Here is a 19,876-nt window from a genome sequence, read left to right on the forward strand (position 1 = left end):
TATTTAATAAAACAATCTGAGAGATTAGAGAAGAAATTAGTCTGACAACTCATAGACATGTGAAATGTGACAGTAGATACTGTAAGAGGTTTTATTTCAGATCATCATGTTTTTAATGTAAAATCTTAATTTGGTAAGTAACTACAACTGGAGTACAAAGTACAATATTTTCTTTAAAATATTAAGTGTAAAAAGTATAAAGCAGCAAAAATATTGTAAAATTCAAGTAAATAAACTTTGTTATTTTACTACCACTGATAATTAGTTGATTACTTGAAAATTACTTGGCAACTATTTTGATTAATTAAGGTCAAACATTCACACATTTGTCAGTTGTGAGGATTCGTAGCTTTTCTCTGTTTTATATCACTGTAAACTTGATGTTTTAAAAGACATTTGAAGACGTCACCTTGGGTATTAGGAAATTGTCACAGATATACTATATGATACTATTATGGGCATGTTCATTATGCTGTTTGAACTGAAGATGACATCAAGCTATATAGTTGAATTCCATTTAATTCTACTGATAAAAATTAACATTAAGGCTAAATCTAATTTACAGTTTGCTCTTGAGAACTATCCCTTTCAAATAATTAAATAAATTAGATTCAAGAATTTGTATATTTTCCTGTAATAAAATCAAATTCAAATTCAAATTTTCCTGTATTAAAAAGGATAAATTAACTTTGTAATTTTATTTTTGCTTTAACTAGGAACCACAAAATTACACTGAGCCACTGAAAACATGGAAACAGTTATAAAGGTGCACTTCTACCTGTACCACTGATGGCTCTTTGTCTCCACCTAGTGTTTGAATCTGACTACCTGGACACCAACTTATTTTTCCTTATTACACACGTGGCTTCTCTGACCTGAGTAAAGTTTAACCTGTATCTCATGGGTTCAATCTGGTTGAAATATTTACAGGTTGTTCACCCTCTGGTTGCATGAAAAGACCTATCAAAGCAGAAATCCAAATGCAGACACTGTTATTGCAGCAATTATTCAATAAAACTGATTTGTATTTTGACCTGCAGGCAATATTTTAGTCGCTGCATGTTTTTGAAGGGAATGTAGAAGCATTGGCAACGCAGGGAAACATGCAAACTCATGCTCTGACACAGTCAGTTGCCAGATCTCAAAATATATAGAGAAGGGTTAGGGTTGTGTGCATTTTTCATATCCTGACAAGTTTCACTTTTTCCAACCAGTCAGACTCCTGCATTACACTAACTCTATTACCAAGAGTTTTGGGTGAAGAGTGTTTGTGCACCCACAGGTGCCCTTTGGAGTTCCCATGTAAACAAGGACTCTGGCTACATTCTGCATTTTGATCCAAAGTGTTACAGCTGATGGCAAGAACACAGAAAAAAAGACCCAAATGCAGACGCAGAAGCTGAACAAATACAATTACAATGATTTATTAACTCAAAATCAAACAACAGGCTTATTGGAAGGCAGGGGCAGAGTAGAACACTCAAACTGATGGGAAATTGCAAGTTCCAGTGGTGAGGGGGTTGAATTCATAGATTAAAGATTTTTCATTTCTCCTGTAATTTTCTGCAATATAATTCTGCAATATTACAACTTGCCCCTGGAAACTGCATCCCATCCTTTGAACTCATCACATTGTGAAGTGTGCACACTGTAGCTGTGTTTTCCCTGCTACCTCCTCCTGGCCCTGTCTCATCAGCATCACAGTCATTGCTCAGGTCTGAGGCTGCAAAATAATAACATGAATGATACATACAAGTGTTAGAAACTTTCATGTTTTAGTAACTTGCATTAGTTAGCTGCAAATAACACACAAAGTGAAATAGCCAACTAATACAAGCAAAGGGCTGCCCAAAAACCAGTGGCTATCGATAAGCTACTAGTCAAATTTAATTTCGCCAGAGCTAGCACCTAGCTACGACACCCCTGCTTAGCATTTCACCTCCACCTGTTCCCTAGATAACACCAACAGGTCTCTGTTAACTCTGCATGAGCCCGAAGGAGAATTCATAGCTGTTATTGGGTCATTAGCTGATCATTTACTATTCAAGGCACACTGGGGTTGTAGCACTTGAGTTCGTAGCTGTTATTGGGTCATTTACTGCTCATTTACCCCCCTACTGCAAATTGACCTAGTTGCAGTTGGGAGAGACAAGCAGCTGAGAACTCACAGTTTAGGAGGTCTGGATGGTGCAGCAAGGTAGCCTACTTTTAAGTAATGTAATATTGTTAGCTTACACAATAATCAGTCCAGCCCTGGTGGAAATGATTGAATCCATGGCTTTTGAAGCCATTCAGGGTTTGGGGCACCACAGTTGCCCCCTTCGCCTGGTTGGTAATCCAGCCTTGGTTTCATTCATCTCTGCTGGGAATTTTATTGTGATATATTGTGAGTTACATTGTGAGTTGTTATCACCACTAAAGTTCAATATATTTTAGCTACATATTGGGCCTTTTGTTGCGGAGGTGACTGAACCCATATGGAGCATATTCCTGGGTATTGTTTCAGCTCAGGAGGTCTGATTGAACAAAACATATTCAGAGGGTGGGGGTTCTTCTGTCCTTCTTTCTAGGATGAAATCTAATCCATATTCTACTCAACAGCAGCAAGTCACTCACTTTTTGAATGTAACAAGTTTTCTCTCCATACAAATTAAATTAGTCTTAGACAGAACAGTAATACAGCAGCACATAAAATCCCATCACAGCTGTTCCAGATCACACAGATCACCTACCTACAGAGCAAAGAAATACAGATTAGCATCAGTTCCAAACTCCAGGAGGATCCCAGGGGTCATAACCTCTGCTTGCAGTTTTCTTCTTACCTTTTATTAGTGCATTGCTATCAGGCCTTCTCCCACCTCCCAAATGATGGCAGATGTACCCTGCCATCGCCCAGTGTTAGCTGGGATTGGCACCAGCCCCCCCCCCCATGACCCTCAAAGGATAAGCAATATGGCTAATGAAAGTATGGACATACACTGGTTGTCCACTGATCGCAGGGTTGGTGGTTCGATCCCCACCTCCTCTCGCCTGCATGCCAAAGTGTCATCTTATATGTTGACACATCTTCTACAAAAACAAGCTGTTTAATTTAAAAATTAACTATAAATACTGGAAATTGTACCACCACGTGTTCAAATATTTGCAAAAACAATGTCAAAGTACAAGAGTCTCATCGTTTTATCCTTTAAAAGGAGGCTGCAGAAACAAGCTGGTTAGTTTGCTGCATCCTGATCTTATAGTTGACTCAAGTAGTAGAGCGATCTGTCTCCATCTCCTCCACCATGCTGCCGTCATTTCAGTGGTTGTGGCTGGTCCTTTTGTTATATCTGACGAGCCTCAGAGACATGGAGGCTCAGTTTCCACATGCCTGTACAACACCTGAGGCTCTGAAAACCAGGACGTGTTGTCCCCTCTGGAATGGTTCTCCTTGTGGACAAGCCTCAGGTCGAGGGTTTTGTGCACCACATTTTGTAATAGCCATCAAACCATATGACTAGAGGGTGAACTGGCCTAACGCCTTCTATGATTCTGTGTGTACATGCACAAACAACTATGATGGATTTGACTGTGGTCTGTGCCTCCCAGGTTGGAAAGGACCCACTTGTAGACAACAACATCGTGTGCACAGGAAGGAGATCACAGATATGAGTGATTCTGAGAGGGAGACCTTCCTCTCAAACCTCGACCAGGCAAAACACAACACCAGCAACCGTTACATGATCCTTACAAGCAATGACACAACCGTGTTCAGCAACTTTAGATTTCACAGTGCAACTGTCTATGATCTGTATGTATGGTTGCACTACTACGCAGCTAAGAAGTACGCTGGTACTAATGATGATGATGCTGCACATCGGGGCCCCGCTTTTCCGTTCTGGCACCGAGTGTTCCTACTCTTCATTGAGAGGGAGATCAGACTGCTCACCGGAAACCAAGATTTCTACATCCCATACTGGGACTGGACCAGAACCGACCACTGCAACATCTGCACCAATGAGTACCTTGGGGCAGTTGGCCCAGATGGTCATATAGACAGTGCTTCCCGTTTCTCAAAGTGGAAGGTGAGATATCATTCCCATTGTTTTCCAAATGCTTCTTCTTTCTCTTGCTCCAACTCATCTTTTTCTCCACAGACTGCATGTGTTCTTGACGAAGGTCTTGCTATGATCTGCAGCCGCCCTGATGACCCTGCACCTGCACCTTTGAGCCGCAGACCTGGAATGGATCCAAACGCCAACACATTGCCAACCATTGCTGATGTTATGGACACGTTGAGAACACATAATTATGACACATCTCCATATAACAGCCACTCAAGGAACAGCTTCAGGAGCAAACTAGAAGGTAAATTCCCTAAAACACAAATTATATTTCTAACTGAAGATCTGGTGATTTTTTGTTCAAATCTCTGCCACAAGAACTTCAACAATTTGTCAAGTAAGAATTCTCAAACATTAAGGAATAAAAGCGTGAAGATTTTTTAACCTACTTAAAATGTGTTATTTTGTCTCCTGAGGTTTTGAGATCCCTCGTGATTCCAGAAACCTGCAGTCCTCTATGCACAACCTGGTCCACGATTACTTCAATGGCACAATGTCTCACCTCCCCACTGCAGCCAATGATCCCATGTTCATGGTTCACCACAGCTTCGTTGACAAGTAAGTCATGTCAGATTTTTGGAATACAGTACTGGCATGCCCATATGTACAATGAAAGGATTACAATATTACAATTACAATATTCTCTGTGCTATATTAATGGATGTCAGGATTCTTGAGGGGTGGTTGCATCGCCACAGGCATGTGAGCTACCCTGAGAGTGAAGAAATCCATCCAGCCCAGAGAGAGGAAGCCTACATGGCCCCCTTCTTCCCTCTACGCTCCAACGGCTACTACTGGGACAAGGACACCATCAGCCTGGGTTACAAATACATAGAACACAGCATCCCTCTGCACTCTGATGAAGGAATAATAGAAAAGCTAGCAAGTATCACAAAGCTTGTTCTTGGTCTCTTTTCGGGGTCTTTAAGTGGGAGCTGATTTATCCTCAGAGGTCTCCTCCCCTCCAAAACACATAGATCTGGTGATTTGTGTATTTTCCTCTCATAAAATCTCTTTCACTGAAAATGATATGATACACAACAATTTTCCTGTATTAAAAAGGATAAATTAACCTTGCAGTTTTATTTTAACTAGGAACCACAAAATTACACTGAGCCACTGAAAACATGGAAACAGTTATAAAGGTGCACTTCTACCTGTACCACTGATGGCTCTTTGTCTCCACCTAGTGTTTGAATCTGACTACCTGGACACCAACTTATTTTTCCTTATTACACACGTGGCTTCTCTGACCTGAGTAAAGTTTAACCTGCATCTCATGGGTTCAATCTGGCTGAAATATTTACAGGTTGTTCACCCTCTGGTTGCATGAAAAGACCTATCAAAGCAGAAATCCAAATGCAGACACTGTTATTGCAGCAATTATTCAATAAAACTGATTTGTATTTTGACCTGCAGGTAATATTTTAGTCGCATTAAAGGAAATGTATAAACATTGGCAGTGTAGGGAAACATGCAAACTCATCTTTCTTCTCTATTTTCTTACTGTTCTTCCCACACAAACCGGTTCCATTCCCAACAGCTTGTCTTGCCTGAAACAATACGAATTCGGATGAGTCACGACTTTGCTGTCAACAATTTCTTTGACACAAAGTAGTCCAGCAGTGGACAGAAAAATGTTAATAACTCCTCATTTTAACAAATCTATTACTAATAAGCATTTAACCACTACAGTGCCCATATTTAAAGCATGGGATATGTATGTTTCAGTTTTTCTGTAAATCCGCAGTGAAAAACAGGCTGGTCAATTAGAACTATTTGAACTAGAAATTGTATTTCCTGAAGAAAATGCAGTGTGAATGCGGAAAGCCAAAGGAAAATGAAACAATGCTGAAAAAAGCTAAAACATAAAACTGATGCTGGGAGTTGTTGTTGAAACAGCAGAAAGACAAATGATAAACTGGCCCAGCAGATATACTCGAACCATGAATTGTATCTTTCTGCTGATATCCAGCTGTTTCCCGTTGAACATATCAAAACTGCACAACATAGATATTTTCACAGACTCTGCAAAAGCTGCAGAATCTCATTCAACAGACCTCACACCCTGTCTGTCAGACAACCTGCCTTTAATATTGTGTGCATTTGTCATATCTTAACAAGTTTCACTCTTTCCAACCAGTCAGACTCCTGCATTATACTAACTCTATATCCAAGAGTTTTGGGTGAAGAGTGTTTGTGCCCACAGGTGTCCTTCGGAGTTCCCTGATAAAGAAAGATTCTGTTTACTTTCTGCATTATGATCCAAAGAGTTACAGCTGATGGAAAAACACAGAAAAAAAGACCCAAATGCAGACGCAGAGGCTGAGCAAATACCATAATCTATTAACTCAAAATCAACGACAGGCTTACTGGAAGGCAGGGGCAGAGTAGGACACTCAATTTGAGGGGAAATTACAAGTTCAAGCAGTGGGGGGACTCAAAGTGCACCACAGCTAGCACCTAGCTACGACGCTCCTGTTTAGCATTTCACCTCCACCTCTTCGTTAGATAACATCAACAGGTCTCTGAGAGCTCTGCATGAGCCCGAAGGAGAGTTCATAGCTGTTATTGGGTCATTAGCTGATCATTTACTATTCAAGGCACACCGGGGTTGTAGCACTTGAGGACGGGCCGCTCATTCACCCCCCTCCCCCTCTACTGAAAACTGATCTGGTTGTGGTTGGGAGAGACGAACGGACTCTGGCTCTTATTTACTGGTGGAATGAGTTTGCAGAGCCTTTTTTTTTAAATCTTTTGAAATTGGTTCATCCACTGTTATTACCTGGCTCACGCGACCACAACAAAAGGGACAGACACCAAGGCTAACGGTTAATAAAGAATGTTTTATTGAACCCAACTTTGAAATGTAAATTTTTACAGCTTGGGGTGTGATGGTCACTAAAGTCAGTGGTGTGAGGGATTGAGTGCCAGTGCTGTAAGATGCAGGAAAAAACAAAGAATAAACGAACTAACCAAGACCAAGATGTGGTGTGCCTGTAGAGAGGAGCAGAGAGAAAGATTAGTTAGTCGTCAGCCAAAATTTATGTAACCTGGAACACACTGGGCATCACAGCTGTTCCAGATCACACAGATCACCTACCTACAGAGCAAAGAGATACAGATTAGCATCAGTTCCAAACTCCAGGAGGATCCCAGGGGTCATAACTTCTGCTTGCAGTTTTCTTCTTACCTTTTATTAGTGCATTGCTATCAGGCCTTCTCCCACCTCCCAAATGATGGCAGATGTACCCTGCCATCGCCCAGTGTCAGCTGGGATTGGCACCAGCCCCCCCATGACCCTCAAAGGATAAGCAATATGGCTAATGAAAGTATGGACATACACTGGTTGTCCACTGATCGCAGGGTTGGTGGTTCGATCCCCACCTCCTCTCGCCTGCATGCCAAAGTGTCATCTTATATGTTGACACATCTTCTACAAAAACAAGATGTTCAATTTAAAAATTAACTATAGATACTGGAAATTGTACCACCACGTGTTCAAATATTTGCAAAAACAATGTCAAAGTACAAGAGTCTCATCGTTTTATCCTTTAAAAGGAGGCTGCAGAAACAAGCTGGTTAGTTTGCTGCATCCTGATCTTATAGTTGACTCAAGTAGTAGAGCGATCTGTCTCCATCTCCTCCACCATGCTGCCGTCATTTCAGTGGTTGTGGCTGGTCCTTTTGTTATATCTGACGAGCCTCAGAGACGTGGAGGCTCAGTTTCCACATGCCTGTACAACACCTGAGGCTCTGGAAACCAGGACGTGTTGTCCCCTCTGGAATGGTTCTCCTTGTGGACAAGCCTCAGGTCGAGGGTTTTGTGCACCACATTTTGTAATAGCCATCAAACCATATGACTACAGGGTGGACTGGCCTAACGCCTTCTATGATTCTGTGTGTACATGCACAAACAACTATGATGGATTTGACTGTGGTCTGTGCCTCCCAGGTTGGAAAGGACCCACTTGTAGACAACGACATCGTGTGCACAGGAAGGAGATCACAGATATGAGTGATTCTGAGAGGGAGACCTTCCTCTCAAACCTCGACCAGGCAAAACACACCACCAGCAACCGTTACATGATCCTTACAAGCAATGACACAACCGTGTTCAGCAACTTTAGATTTCACAGTGCAACTGTCTATGATCTGTATGTATGGTTGCACTACTACGCAGCTAAGAAGTACGCTGGTACTAATGATGATGCTGCACACCGGGGCCCCGCTTTTCCGTTCTGGCACCGAGTGTTCCTACTCTTCATTGAGAGGGAGATCAGACTGCTCACCGGAAACCAAGATTTCTACATCCCATACTGGGACTGGACCAGAACCGACCACTGCAACATCTGCACCAATGAGTACCTTGGGGCAGTTGGCCCAGATGGTCATATAGACAGTGCTTCCCGTTTCTCAAAGTGGAAGGTGAGATATCATTCCCATTGTTTTCCAAACGCTTCTTCTTTCTCTTGCTCCAACTCATCTTTTTCTCCACAGACCGCATGTGTTCTTGACGAAGGTCTTGCTATGATCTGCAGCCGCCCTGATGACCCTGCACCTGCACCTTTGAGCCGCAGACCTGGAATGGATCCAAACGCCAACACATTGCCAACCATTGCTGATGTTACGGACACGTTGAGAACACATAATTATGACACATCTCCATATAACAGCCACTCAAGGAACAGCTTCAGGAGCAAACTAGAAGGTAAATTCCCTAAAACACAAATTATATTTCTAACTGAAGATCTGGTGATTTTTTGTTCAAATCTCTGCCACAAGAACTTCAACAATTTGTCAAGTAAGAATTCTCAAACATTAAGGAATAAAAGCGTGAAGATTTTTTAACCTACTTAAAATGTGTTATTTTGTCTCCTGAGGTTTTGAGATCCCTCGTGATTCCAGAAACCTGCAGTCCTCTATGCACAACCTGGTCCACGATTACTTCAATGGCACAATGTCTCACCTCCCCACTGCAGCCAATGATCCCATGTTCATGGTTCACCACAGCTTCGTTGACAAGTAAGTCATGTCAGATTTTTGGAATACAGTACTGGCATGCCCATATGTACAATGAAAGGATTACAATATTACAATTACAATATTCTCTGTGCTATATTAATGGATGTCAGGATTCTTGAGGGGTGGTTGCATCGCCACAGGCATGTGAGCTACCCTGAGAGTGAAGAAATCCATCCAGCCCAGAGAGAGGAAGCCTACATGGCTCCCTTCTTCCCTCTACGCTCCAACGGCTACTACTGGGACAAGGACACCATCAGCCTGGGTTACAAATACATAGAACACAGCATCCCTCTGCACTCTGATGAAGGAATAATAGAAAAGCTAGCAAGTATCACAAAGCTTGTTCTTGGTCTCTTTTCGGGGTCTTTAAGTGGGAGCTGATTTATCCTCAGAGGTCTCCTCCCCTCCAAAACACATAGATCTGGTGATTTGTGTATTTTCCTCTCATAAAATCTCTTTCACTGAAAATGATATGATACACAACAATTTTCCTGTATTAAAAAGGATAAATTAACCTTGCAGTTTTATTTTAACTAGGAACCACAAAATTACACTGAGCCACTGAAAACATGGAAACAGTTATAAAGGTGCACTTCTATCTGTACCACTGATGGCTCTTTGTCTCCACCTAGTGTTTGAATCTGACTACCTGGACACCAACTTATTTTTCCTTATTACACACGTGGCTTCTCTGACCTGAGTAAAGTTTAACCTGCATCTCATGGGTTCAATCTGGCTGAAATATTTACAGGTTGTTCACCCTCTGGTTGCATGAAAAGACCTATCAAAGCAGAAATCCAAATGCAGACACTGTTATTGCAGCAATTATTCAATAAAACTGATTTGTATTTTGACCTGCAGGTAATATTTTAGTCGCATTAAAGGAAATGTATAAACATTGGCAGTGTAGGGAAACATGCAAACTCATCTTTCTTCTCTATTTTCTTACTGTTCTTCCCACACAAACCGGTTCCATTCCCAACAGCTTGTCTTGCCTGAAACAATACGAATTCGGATGAGTCACGACTTTGCTGTCAACAATTTCTTTGACACAAAGTAGTCCAGCAGTGGACAGAAAAATGTTAATAACTCCTCATTTTAACAAATCTATTACTAATAAGCATTTAACCACTACAGTGCCCATATTTAAAGCATGGGATATGTATGTTTCAGTTTTTCTGTAAATCCGCAGTGAAAAACAGGCTGGTCAATTAGAACTATTTGAACTAGAAATTGTATTTCCTGAAGAAAATGCAGTGTGAATGCGGAAAGCCAAAGGAAAATGAAACAATGCTGAAAAAAGCTAAAACATAAAACTGATGCTGGGAGTTGTTGTTGAAACAGCAGAAAGACAAATGATAAACTGGCCCAGCAGATATACTCGAACCATGAATTGTATCTTTCTGCTGATATCCAGCTGTTTCCCGTTGAACATATCAAAACTGCACAACATAGATATTTTCACAGACTCTGCAAAAGCTGCAGAATCTCATTCAACAGACCTCACACCCTGTCTGTCAGACAACCTGCCTTTAATATTGTGTGCATTTGTCATATCTTAACAAGTTTCACTCTTTCCAACCAGTCAGACTCCTGCATTATACTAACTCTATATCCAAGAGTTTTGGGTGAAGAGTGTTTGTGCCCACAGGTGTCCTTCGGAGTTCCCTGATAAAGAAAGATTCTGTTTACTTTCTGCATTATGATCCAAAGAGTTACAGCTGATGGAAAAACACAGAAAAAAAGACCCAAATGCAGACGCAGAGGCTGAGCAAATACCATAATCTATTAACTCAAAATCAACGACAGGCTTACTGGAAGGCAGGGGCAGAGTAGGACACTCAATTTGAGGGGAAATTACAAGTTCAAGCAGTGGGGGGACTCAAAGTGCACCACAGCTAGCACCTAGCTACGACGCCCCTGTTTAGCATTTCACCTCCACCTCTTCGTTAGATAACATCAACAGGTCTCTGAGAGCTCTGCATGAGCCCGAAGGAGAGTTCATAGCTGTTATTGGGTCATTAGCTGATCATTTACTATTCAAGGCACACCGGGGTTGTAGCACTTGAGGAGGGGCCGCTCATTCACCCCCCCCTACTGAAAACTGACCTGGTTGTGGTTGGGAGAGACGAGCGGACTCTGGCTCTTATTTACTGGTGGAATGAGTTTGCAGAGCCTTTTTTTAAAAATCTTTTGAAATTGGTTCATCCACTGTTATTACCTGGCTCACGCGACCACAACAAAAGGGACAGACACCAAGGCTAACGGTTAATAAAGAATGTTTTATTGAACCCAACTTTGAAATGTAAATTTTTACAGCTTGGGGTGTGATGGTCACTAAAGTCAGTGGTGTGAGGGATTGAGTGCCAGTGCTGTAAGATGCAGGAAAAAACAAAGAATAAACGAACTAACCAAGACCAAGATGTGGTGTGCCTGTAGAGAGGAGCAGAGAGAAAGATTAGTTAGTCGTCAGCCAAAATTTATGTAACCTGGAACACACTGGGCATCACAGCTGTTCCAGATCACACAGATCACCTACCTACAGAGCAAAGAGATACAGATTAGCATCAGTTCCAAACTCCAGGAGGATCCCAGGGGTCATAACTTCTGCTTGCAGTTTTCTTCTTACCTTTTATTAGTGCATTGCTATCAGGCCTTCTCCCACCTCCCAAATGATGGCAGATGTACCCTGCCATCGCCCAGTGTTAGCTGGGATTGGCACCAGCCCCCCCATGACCCTCAAAGGATAAGCAATACGGCTAATGAAAGTATGGACATACACTGGTCGTCCACTGATTGCAGGGTTGGTGGTTTGATCCCCACCTCCTCCTGCCTGCATGCCAAAGTGTCATCTTATATGTTGACACATCTTCTACAAAAACAAGATGTTCAATTTAAAAATTAACTATAGATACTGGAAATTGTACCACCACGTGTTCAAATATTTGCAAAAACAATGTCAAAGTACAAGAGTCTCATCGTTTTATCCTTTAAAAGGAGGCTGCAGAAACAAGCTGGTTAGTTTGCTGCATCCTGATCTTATAGTTGACTCAAGTAGTAGAGCGATCTGTCTCCATCTCCTCCACCATGCTGCCGTCATTTCAGTGGTTGTGGCTGGTCCTTTTGTTATATCTGACGAGCCTCAGAGACGTGGAGGCTCAGTTTCCACATGCCTGTACAACACCTGAGGCTCTGAAAACCAGGACGTGTTGTCCCCTCTGGAATGGTTCTCCTTGTGGACAAGCCTCAGGTCGAGGGTTTTGTGCACCACATCTCGCAAGAAGCCTTGCACCATATGACTAGAGGGTGAACTGGCCTAACGCCTTCTATGATTCTGTGTGTACATGCACAAACAACTATGATGGATTTGACTGTGGTCTGTGCCTCCCAGGTTGGAAAGGACCCACTTGTAGACAACAACATCGTGTGCACAGGAAGGAGATCACAGATATGAGTGATTCTGAGAGGGAGACCTTCCTCTCAAACCTCGACCAGGCAAAACACAACACCAGCAACCGTTACATGATCCTTACAAGCAATGACACAACCGTGTTCAGCAACTTTAGATTTCACAGTGCAACTGTCTATGATCTGTATGTATGGTTGCACTACTACGCAGCTAAGAACTACGCTGATACTAATGATGATGATGCTGCACATCGGGGCCCCGCTTTTCTGTTCTGGCACCGAGTGTTCCTACTCTTCATTGAGAGGGAGATCAGACTGCTCACCGGGAACCAAGATTTCTACATCCCATACTGGGACTGGACCAGAACCGACCACTGCAACATCTGCACCAATGAGTACCTTGGGGCAGTTGGCCCAGATGGTCATATAGACAGTGCTTCCCGTTTCTCAAAGTGGAAGGTGAGATATCATTCCCATTGTTTTCCAAACGCTTCTTCTTTCTCTTGCTCCAACTCATCTTTTTCTCCACAGACCGCATGTGTTCTTGACGAAGGTCTTGCTATGATCTGCAGCCGCCCTGATGACCCTGCACCTGCACCTTTGAGCCGCAGACCTGGAATGGATCCAAACGCCAACACATTGCCAACCATTGCTGATGTTGAAGAGACAGTTGCAACAGAAAATTATGACACACCTCCATATGACAGACACTCAAGGAACAGCTTCAGGAGCAAACTTGAAGGTAAATTGTCTGTAATACAAATTCTATTTCTTACTGAAGATCTGGTGACCGTTGAAATGTCTGCCACCAGAAATTCTTGAACAAAAACCAATGAAAAAGTAAGATCTAAAATAAGCAAAAATACAGTGAAGAAATTTTAATTCTACTTAAAACATGTGTATCTTTCCTTTGAGGTTTTGATGTTACTCATGATTCCCCACACCTGAAGTCCTCTATGCACAACCTGGTCCACAACTACTTCAATGGCACAATGTCTCACCTCCCCACTGCAGCCAATGATCCCATGTTCATGGTTCACCACAGCTTCATTGACAAGTAAGTTATGTCAGATTTTTTGAATACAGTACTGGCATGCCTGCATGCATATGTACAATGGAAGGTTTGTTTGCTGCTGTAATCGCACTTGGTTTGTCTCATTTACTCATTTAGTCATTTAGCAGACGCTTTTATCCAAAGCGACTTACAGAAAGGGGGCGACTTACAGAAAGTAACTTGTCTAACTTTGTCTAAGATGTTGAGTTAATGACACAACAATAACAATGACTCATTCAGGATTTTTACAATATTCTCTGTGCTATATTAATGAATGTCAGGATTCTTGAGGAGTGGGTGCAACGCCACAAGAATGCGAGCTACCCTGAGAGCGAAGTAATCCATCCAGCCCAGAGAAAGGAAGCCTACATGGCCCCCTTCTTCCCTCTACGCACCAATGGCTACTACTGGGACAAGGACACCATCACCCTGGGTTACAGATACATAGAACACAGTAAACCTCACCATGGAGGCATTCAGCGTGTGACAAGACAGGCTGATGGTAGAGATGATTGTAAAACTAATATAAGAACAAATAAGAGCTCATCATAATTTTACTTCCTTTGTATTCACCTCACTTATGCACATGGGGAATTTACTCTTCATTGTCAGAGATTCCAGAGAAATCCTCCTCCAGTGGAGTCCAGTGGCAGTGGCCTGTTCTGGGTGTCTTTAGTATTGCATTGCTCTGTTTTGGTGTTGGAGCTGCTATTAAATGCAAAGGTGAGAAGTATTATCATAAGCTTGTGATGAATGTATCCATTATGGAGAATTATGCATTTGTCTGATCACATCATCTCTACTTAGACAAAAGATTGCAAACACAGGACACACTGGCAGAGGAGGAGCTGTAGGAGGTGAGCCATCACTTTTTAACAATAGACTTGTTTTTGATTATTTGAAGATGTGATTTGAAGACGAACTGTACATTCAGACCGAACGCAGTGAGAACAAACAAATCCACACAAGCATGCTGTCTAAGTTTATGGTCATTCTGACAAAGATAAAATAGACAAGCTACCAAGTTTGGTCATACAAACTTTATTTAGCCCACAAAGCAAACAGACATGTCTGTCATGCCTCAGCTGGATAGCTGAGTTCTTTTTTGTTTCCCCCAGTGTTTGTCTTGTATTTCCTGTTTTATTCTGATACTCACCTCTTATCTCGTTTCAGGTTCTTCACTTCCTGCCCTCATGTGTCTTCCCCTTGTGTGATTACCTGCCCTGCCCTAATGTGTTGCATCTGTGTCTCATTGTCTTCCCTCTCCCAGAGTATTTAGTCTCAGTGTTCCCTTCCTTCTGTGCCAGTTCGTCTTGTTCCTTGTGACTACGTTCCAGCCTTTTTTCCCCGTGAGCCTGATTAGTTCCTTGTCTTGTTTTTGGTTGTTGACCCTGCCTTTGCCTGCTGATTTGGATACCTTTGCTTCGCTGACTGATCACCCGTGTACCTACTTTGCCTTTATTAAAGGACTCATTGTGAACTTGCAAACTGTGTCTATCTGCATCTGAGTCCGAGCCATGGTTCAGACCTGACAATGTCAACCTGATCCACATCAAATGTTTTAAATGTTAAAGTAAGGATGCTATGTGCTAATGCTATGGCACTACTTAGCTTGCAATTCCCACCTAATTTCACGAAATATATTATAGGTTACACTTCACCATCTCGCCTGTAACATCTACAATGTCAGACACCTTTGTCCTTGCATAATGTTTTTTTAAAGTCTCTGTAAGCAATACAGCAATTATCAATTCTTCCTCAGAGGCTTACACGGTTGTGTTCTCTAGAGTGGAGCACTTCTGCATTCAGATTGGTTGCCAACGAACCGCATCATCGCTCACTACCATAAAGTTGCCTGGACATCAACTTTTTCTGGTGCCCACATCATCTGCGCAGCCGCTGCTCACCTCCAACATACGCTGGCACACATGGAAAATGACTGCCTGCCAGCCACTTTGATGTTCTTGACACTTTTGGTCTGATCGTTCAGTAAAGAATTGTTGGAATTATTATACATAAAAGTTATCTTACATTTGCTTACACTGTTTAAGAGTTATACATATGCCTGTGTGTGTGTGACTATGTAGAATGTTGTGCAAGCTGTCTTTCAGATTCATCAGGAGGACTCATATGCAGAGTCAAGGATGGGGCACAGAGTGAAACCACACCGAAGAGATAAACATGGAACTCCTTTAATTAGAGCAGAGGGATGTACTGAGAAACTATGCAACTGATAGAATAGCACGGTCTTAGACCTTGAACACACCTGCTAGAATAGAAAGCATTCTCATAACGTTTTTCAGATAAGGAGTGCAGCCTGTGTTTTCCCCATCCTTTAGAGGCTGCATCTCTCATGTAACTAGGGACCACCCTAAGGAAATAAAAAAGAGGAGACGGCAAGATGTACTCAGAGCGGGTTGGAGAGTGTAACTGAGTACATCTCTGTCCGTTCTCCTCGCGAGTAAAAAGAGCTCTAACTCTGTGTCTTCTCTCTTTGTATTTTAATAATGTTTTGGGATGTTTAAACCTGACAAGAATCTAAAAGACTAAATACACAAATAACTTCTGTCTTCCATGTCTTTGTGTTTGAATGCAGTCTGATTACAGGTGCAACTCTGAATGCAGTCTGGATTGATGAAAAGAATGGGAGCACTGACAGTCGTCATCTTTAATTGATTGACGACTGTTAAGTGTCAAGAATGTATAGGCCAGCTATTTTGTAACAGCATAGCATCAGACTTGGATGGGCTTGCTGTTATACAATCTAAAGGTTGCAACTAAGACTTAATTCAGTATTAGTTCATCTGTTGATTTTTTGATGTACTGATATCGCAGGTATCGGATTGGTATCAGTAATTGTGTTGTAATTGTTAGTATAGCCCACACGCAGCACAAGACAGGAGGGTTGTTTCTGTATCAGCTATATTAATATAATATAATATAATATAAATTACCAGCCAACCCTCTTTATTCAGTTCATATATGTGTACAACTTCCTGGGTCATGTACTTGTTTCCTTTTAGTTTTTTAAATTGCACCAGAATTGATAGATACAAATTGCTTTTGATAAATATAATTATTAGCTGTTATATCTTACATATAATTTATTGGTAGTGGTGGAATATCTTTCATCATAAACTGCAGGCCCTTCTACTCCCCCCGTGAGTTCACCTCATTCATCCTGGTCGGTGTTTATATCCCACCACAGGCCAACGTGCAGGAGGCACAACAGGCGCTCGCCAACCAGATACTGTGTGTGGAGCGGACCAACCCGGACTCCGTAGTTATTGTCCTTGGTGACTTTAACAAAGGTAACCTCAGCCACGAACTGCCCAAATACAGACAGTTTGTTAATTGCCCAACCAGAGAGGGGAACACTCTGGACCACTGTTACACCACAATCAGTGGTGCTTATCACGCCGTCCCCCGGGCTGCACTGGGCCACTCTGACCATGTCATGGTCCACCTGATTCCCACATACAGGCAGAAACTAAAACTGTGTAAACCTGTTGTGAAGACATCGAAGCAGTGGAGCAGTGAAGCCATAGAGGATCTGCGGGCATGTTTGGACTGCACTGACTGGGAGGTGTTCAGGACTGCTTCCAACAGTCTGGATGAGTTCACAGAGGCTGTGACGTCATACATCAGCTTCTGTGAGGACTGCTGTATCCCATCACGCACCAGGGTGAGTTATAACAATGACAAACCCTGGTTCACAGCTAAGCTCAGTCAGCTCAGGAGGCAAAAGGAGGAAGCTTTCAGGAGTGGGGACAGGGACAGGTTTAAAGAGTCCAAGTACAGGTTTAGCAAGGCGGTGAGAGAAGCTAAACGTCTGTACTCTGAGAAACTTCAGCTCCAGTTCTCAGCCAATGACTCTGCTTCTGTCTGGAAAGGGCTCAGACAGATCACTAACTACAAACCTAAACCCCCCCACTCCATTAATGACTTCCGTCTGGCCAACGATCTGAATGAGTTCTACTGCCGCTTTGAAAGACAGTGGGACAAGCCTGACACTAACCTCCACATCAGAGCCACATCAGAACCCCCCTCCTCCCCTACCAAAGGAACGTCTCTCTCTATCCTGGAGAGAGATGTCAACAGGCTTTTTAAGAAGCAGAACCCCCGCAAAGCAGCCGGTCCTGACTCTGTCTCTCCATCATCCCTGAAGCACTGTGCTGATCAGCTGTCTCCAGTGTTCACAGACATCTTCAACACCTCACTGGAGACCTGCCACGTGCCAGCCTGCTTCAAATCCTCCACCATCATCCCTGTCCCCAAAAAACCAAGGCCCACAGGTCTAAATGACTATAGACCCATTGCCCTGACCTCTGTGGTCATGAAATCATTTGAGCACCTTGTCCTGTCCCATCTCAAATCCATCACTGACCCACTCCTGGACCCCCTGCAGTTCGCCTACAGAGCCAACAGGTCTGTAGATGACGCTGTCAACATGGCTCTCCACTTCATCCTCCAGCACCTGGACTCCTCAGGGACCTATGCCAGGATCCTGTTTGTGGACTTCAGCTCTGCCTTCAACACCATCATCCCGGCTCTGCTGCAGGACAAGCTCTCCCAGCTGAGTGTGCCTGACTCCACCTGCAGGTGGATCACCGACTTCCTGTCTGACAGGAGGCAGCACGTGAAGCTAGGAAAGCACGTGTCTGACTCCCAGACCATCAGCACTGGATCCCCACAAGGCTGCGTTCTTTCTCCTCTGCTCTTCTCCCTGTACACCAACACCTGCACCTCCAGCCATCAGTCTGTCAAGCTCCTGAAGTTTGCAGACGACACCACTCTCATTGGACTCATCTCTGATGGCGATGAGTCTGCCTACAGGTGGGAGACTGACCGTCTGGTGACCTGGTGCAGGCAGAACAACCTAGAGCTAAACGCTCTGAAGACAGTGGAAATGATAGTGGACTTCAGGAAGAGCCCAGCCCCACCCACCCCCATCTCCCTGTGTGACTCCCCCGTGGCTACCGTGGAGCATTTTGGCTTCTTGGGAACCACCATCACACAGGATCTCAAATGGGAGCTGAACATCAGCTCCCTCATCAAAAAAGCTCAGCAGAGGATGTATTTCCTGAGGCAGTTGAAGAAGTTCAACCTGCCAAGGACTATGATGGTGAACTTCTACACCTCCATCATTGAGTCCATCCTCACCTCCTCCATCACCATCTGGTACGCTGCTGCCACGGAGAGGGACAATAACAGACTGCAGCGTATCATCCACTCTGCTGAGAAGGTGATTGGCTGCAATCTTCCGTCCCTCCAGGACCTGTACGCCTCAAGGACTCTGAGGCGTGCAGGGAAGATTGTAGCTGACTCCTCCCACCCTGGACACAAACTCTTTGAGACACTCCCCTCTGGCAGGAGGCTGCGGTCCTTCAGGACCAAAACCTCTCGCCACAAAAATAGCTTCTTCCCATCTGCTATTAGCCTCATCAACAAGGCTAGAGAGCCCCACTGTTGCTGATCAATTGCACCAATCACCAGAAAAAATTCCTTGTATGTGAAAGCATACTTGGCAATAAAACTGATTCTGATTCTGATATAACCAAGTACAGCCTTGAGGTAGGTTAATTGTACTTTACTTTAGTATTTTCTTTTCATACCACTTTCTACTTCTACTTCACTACCAAGGGTAATAGTCTTCAGTCACTTGTTACTTCACTATTCTTCCATATTAATATATGGAGAGTTAACAAACTCATAAATTAGAAAATGAATGCAGCTGAGACAAAAGACAGTTAATTAGCAACTACTTTATTATGTAAGTAACTTTTCATGCAAAAATACCAAATACTTCATAGTTCCAGGCTCAGATTCGTTGCTTTTCCTTTTATTTCTTTTACTAATTTGCGATTTTCAAACCCAACAATCAATTGATGAAAATAATCAGCTAATGAATCCTTGAAAATACCTCAGAATTGTACTTAAATACAGTCCATTTATAGAGGGACAACAGATGAAAATTTTTAGGCTGAACCTGGCTGATTTAGTTTTCTCTTTGTTGAGCAATGGGTACTGTCCCCATCAGATAATCAAATAAAATTGAGTTTTTCAGACTTAGTTTACTATTATAAAATACTACTTTCACATAAAATATGATATTCAGCAATTTTTCTGTCTTAATTTTATCTTTGCTTTGACCAGGAACATTACATTACATTTACCCATCGAAAACATGAAACATGAACCCGTACCATGGATGACTATTTGTTGCCACCTAGTGTTTGAATCTGAGAACCTGGAAACTTGTTTTTCTTCACTTAACACATGCACT

At 42.8% G+C, this 19,876-nt stretch overlaps 3 protein-coding genes across 5 annotated transcripts; all 3 read left to right on the forward strand.

The window, feature by feature from the left end:
• The first annotated feature begins 3,496 nt into the window (after positions 1-3,496).
• On the forward strand, positions 3,497-5,175 carry LOC139608411 (tyrosinase-like). The gene is made up of 4 exons (XM_071462121.1): positions 3,497-4,064; positions 4,137-4,347; positions 4,520-4,661; positions 4,772-5,175. Exons 1-4 carry the CDS (start codon positions 3,648-3,650, stop codon positions 5,040-5,042), a joined length of 1,041 nt encoding a protein of 346 aa, XP_071318222.1. The 5' UTR covers positions 3,497-3,647; the 3' UTR covers positions 5,043-5,175.
• A 2,499-nt stretch (positions 5,176-7,674) lies between these two features.
• Positions 7,675-9,982, forward strand: LOC139608409 (tyrosinase-like). The gene is made up of 4 exons (XM_071462117.1): positions 7,675-8,531; positions 8,604-8,814; positions 8,987-9,128; positions 9,239-9,982. Exons 1-4 carry the CDS (start codon positions 7,755-7,757, stop codon positions 9,507-9,509), a joined length of 1,401 nt encoding a protein of 466 aa, XP_071318218.1. The 5' UTR covers positions 7,675-7,754; the 3' UTR covers positions 9,510-9,982.
• A 2,150-nt stretch (positions 9,983-12,132) lies between these two features.
• On the forward strand, positions 12,133-16,060 carry LOC139608410 (tyrosinase-like). Of its 3 annotated transcripts, none has more exons than XM_071462120.1 (7): positions 12,133-12,995; positions 13,068-13,278; positions 13,452-13,593; positions 13,872-14,092; positions 14,203-14,313; positions 14,398-14,447; positions 15,353-16,060. In XM_071462120.1, exons 1-6 carry the CDS (start codon positions 12,579-12,581, stop codon positions 14,442-14,444), a joined length of 1,149 nt encoding a protein of 382 aa, XP_071318221.1. In that variant the 5' UTR covers positions 12,133-12,578; the 3' UTR covers positions 14,445-14,447; positions 15,353-16,060. The 3 variants fall into 3 exon arrangements, with proteins under 3 accessions (XP_071318221.1, XP_071318220.1, XP_071318219.1); XM_071462119.1 differs by having other exon boundaries at positions 15,378-16,060; XM_071462118.1 differs by having other exon boundaries at positions 12,134-12,995; positions 14,764-16,060.
• Positions 16,061-19,876: the final 3,816 nt, after the last annotated feature.

Source organism: Trachinotus anak, unplaced genomic scaffold (assembly GCF_046630095.1).
Source record: "Trachinotus anak isolate AG129_WGS33_773 ecotype Australia unplaced genomic scaffold, CSIRO_AGI_Tana_v1 ptg000025l, whole genome shotgun sequence".
NCBI lineage: Eukaryota > Metazoa > Chordata > Actinopteri > Carangiformes > Carangidae > Trachinotus > Trachinotus anak.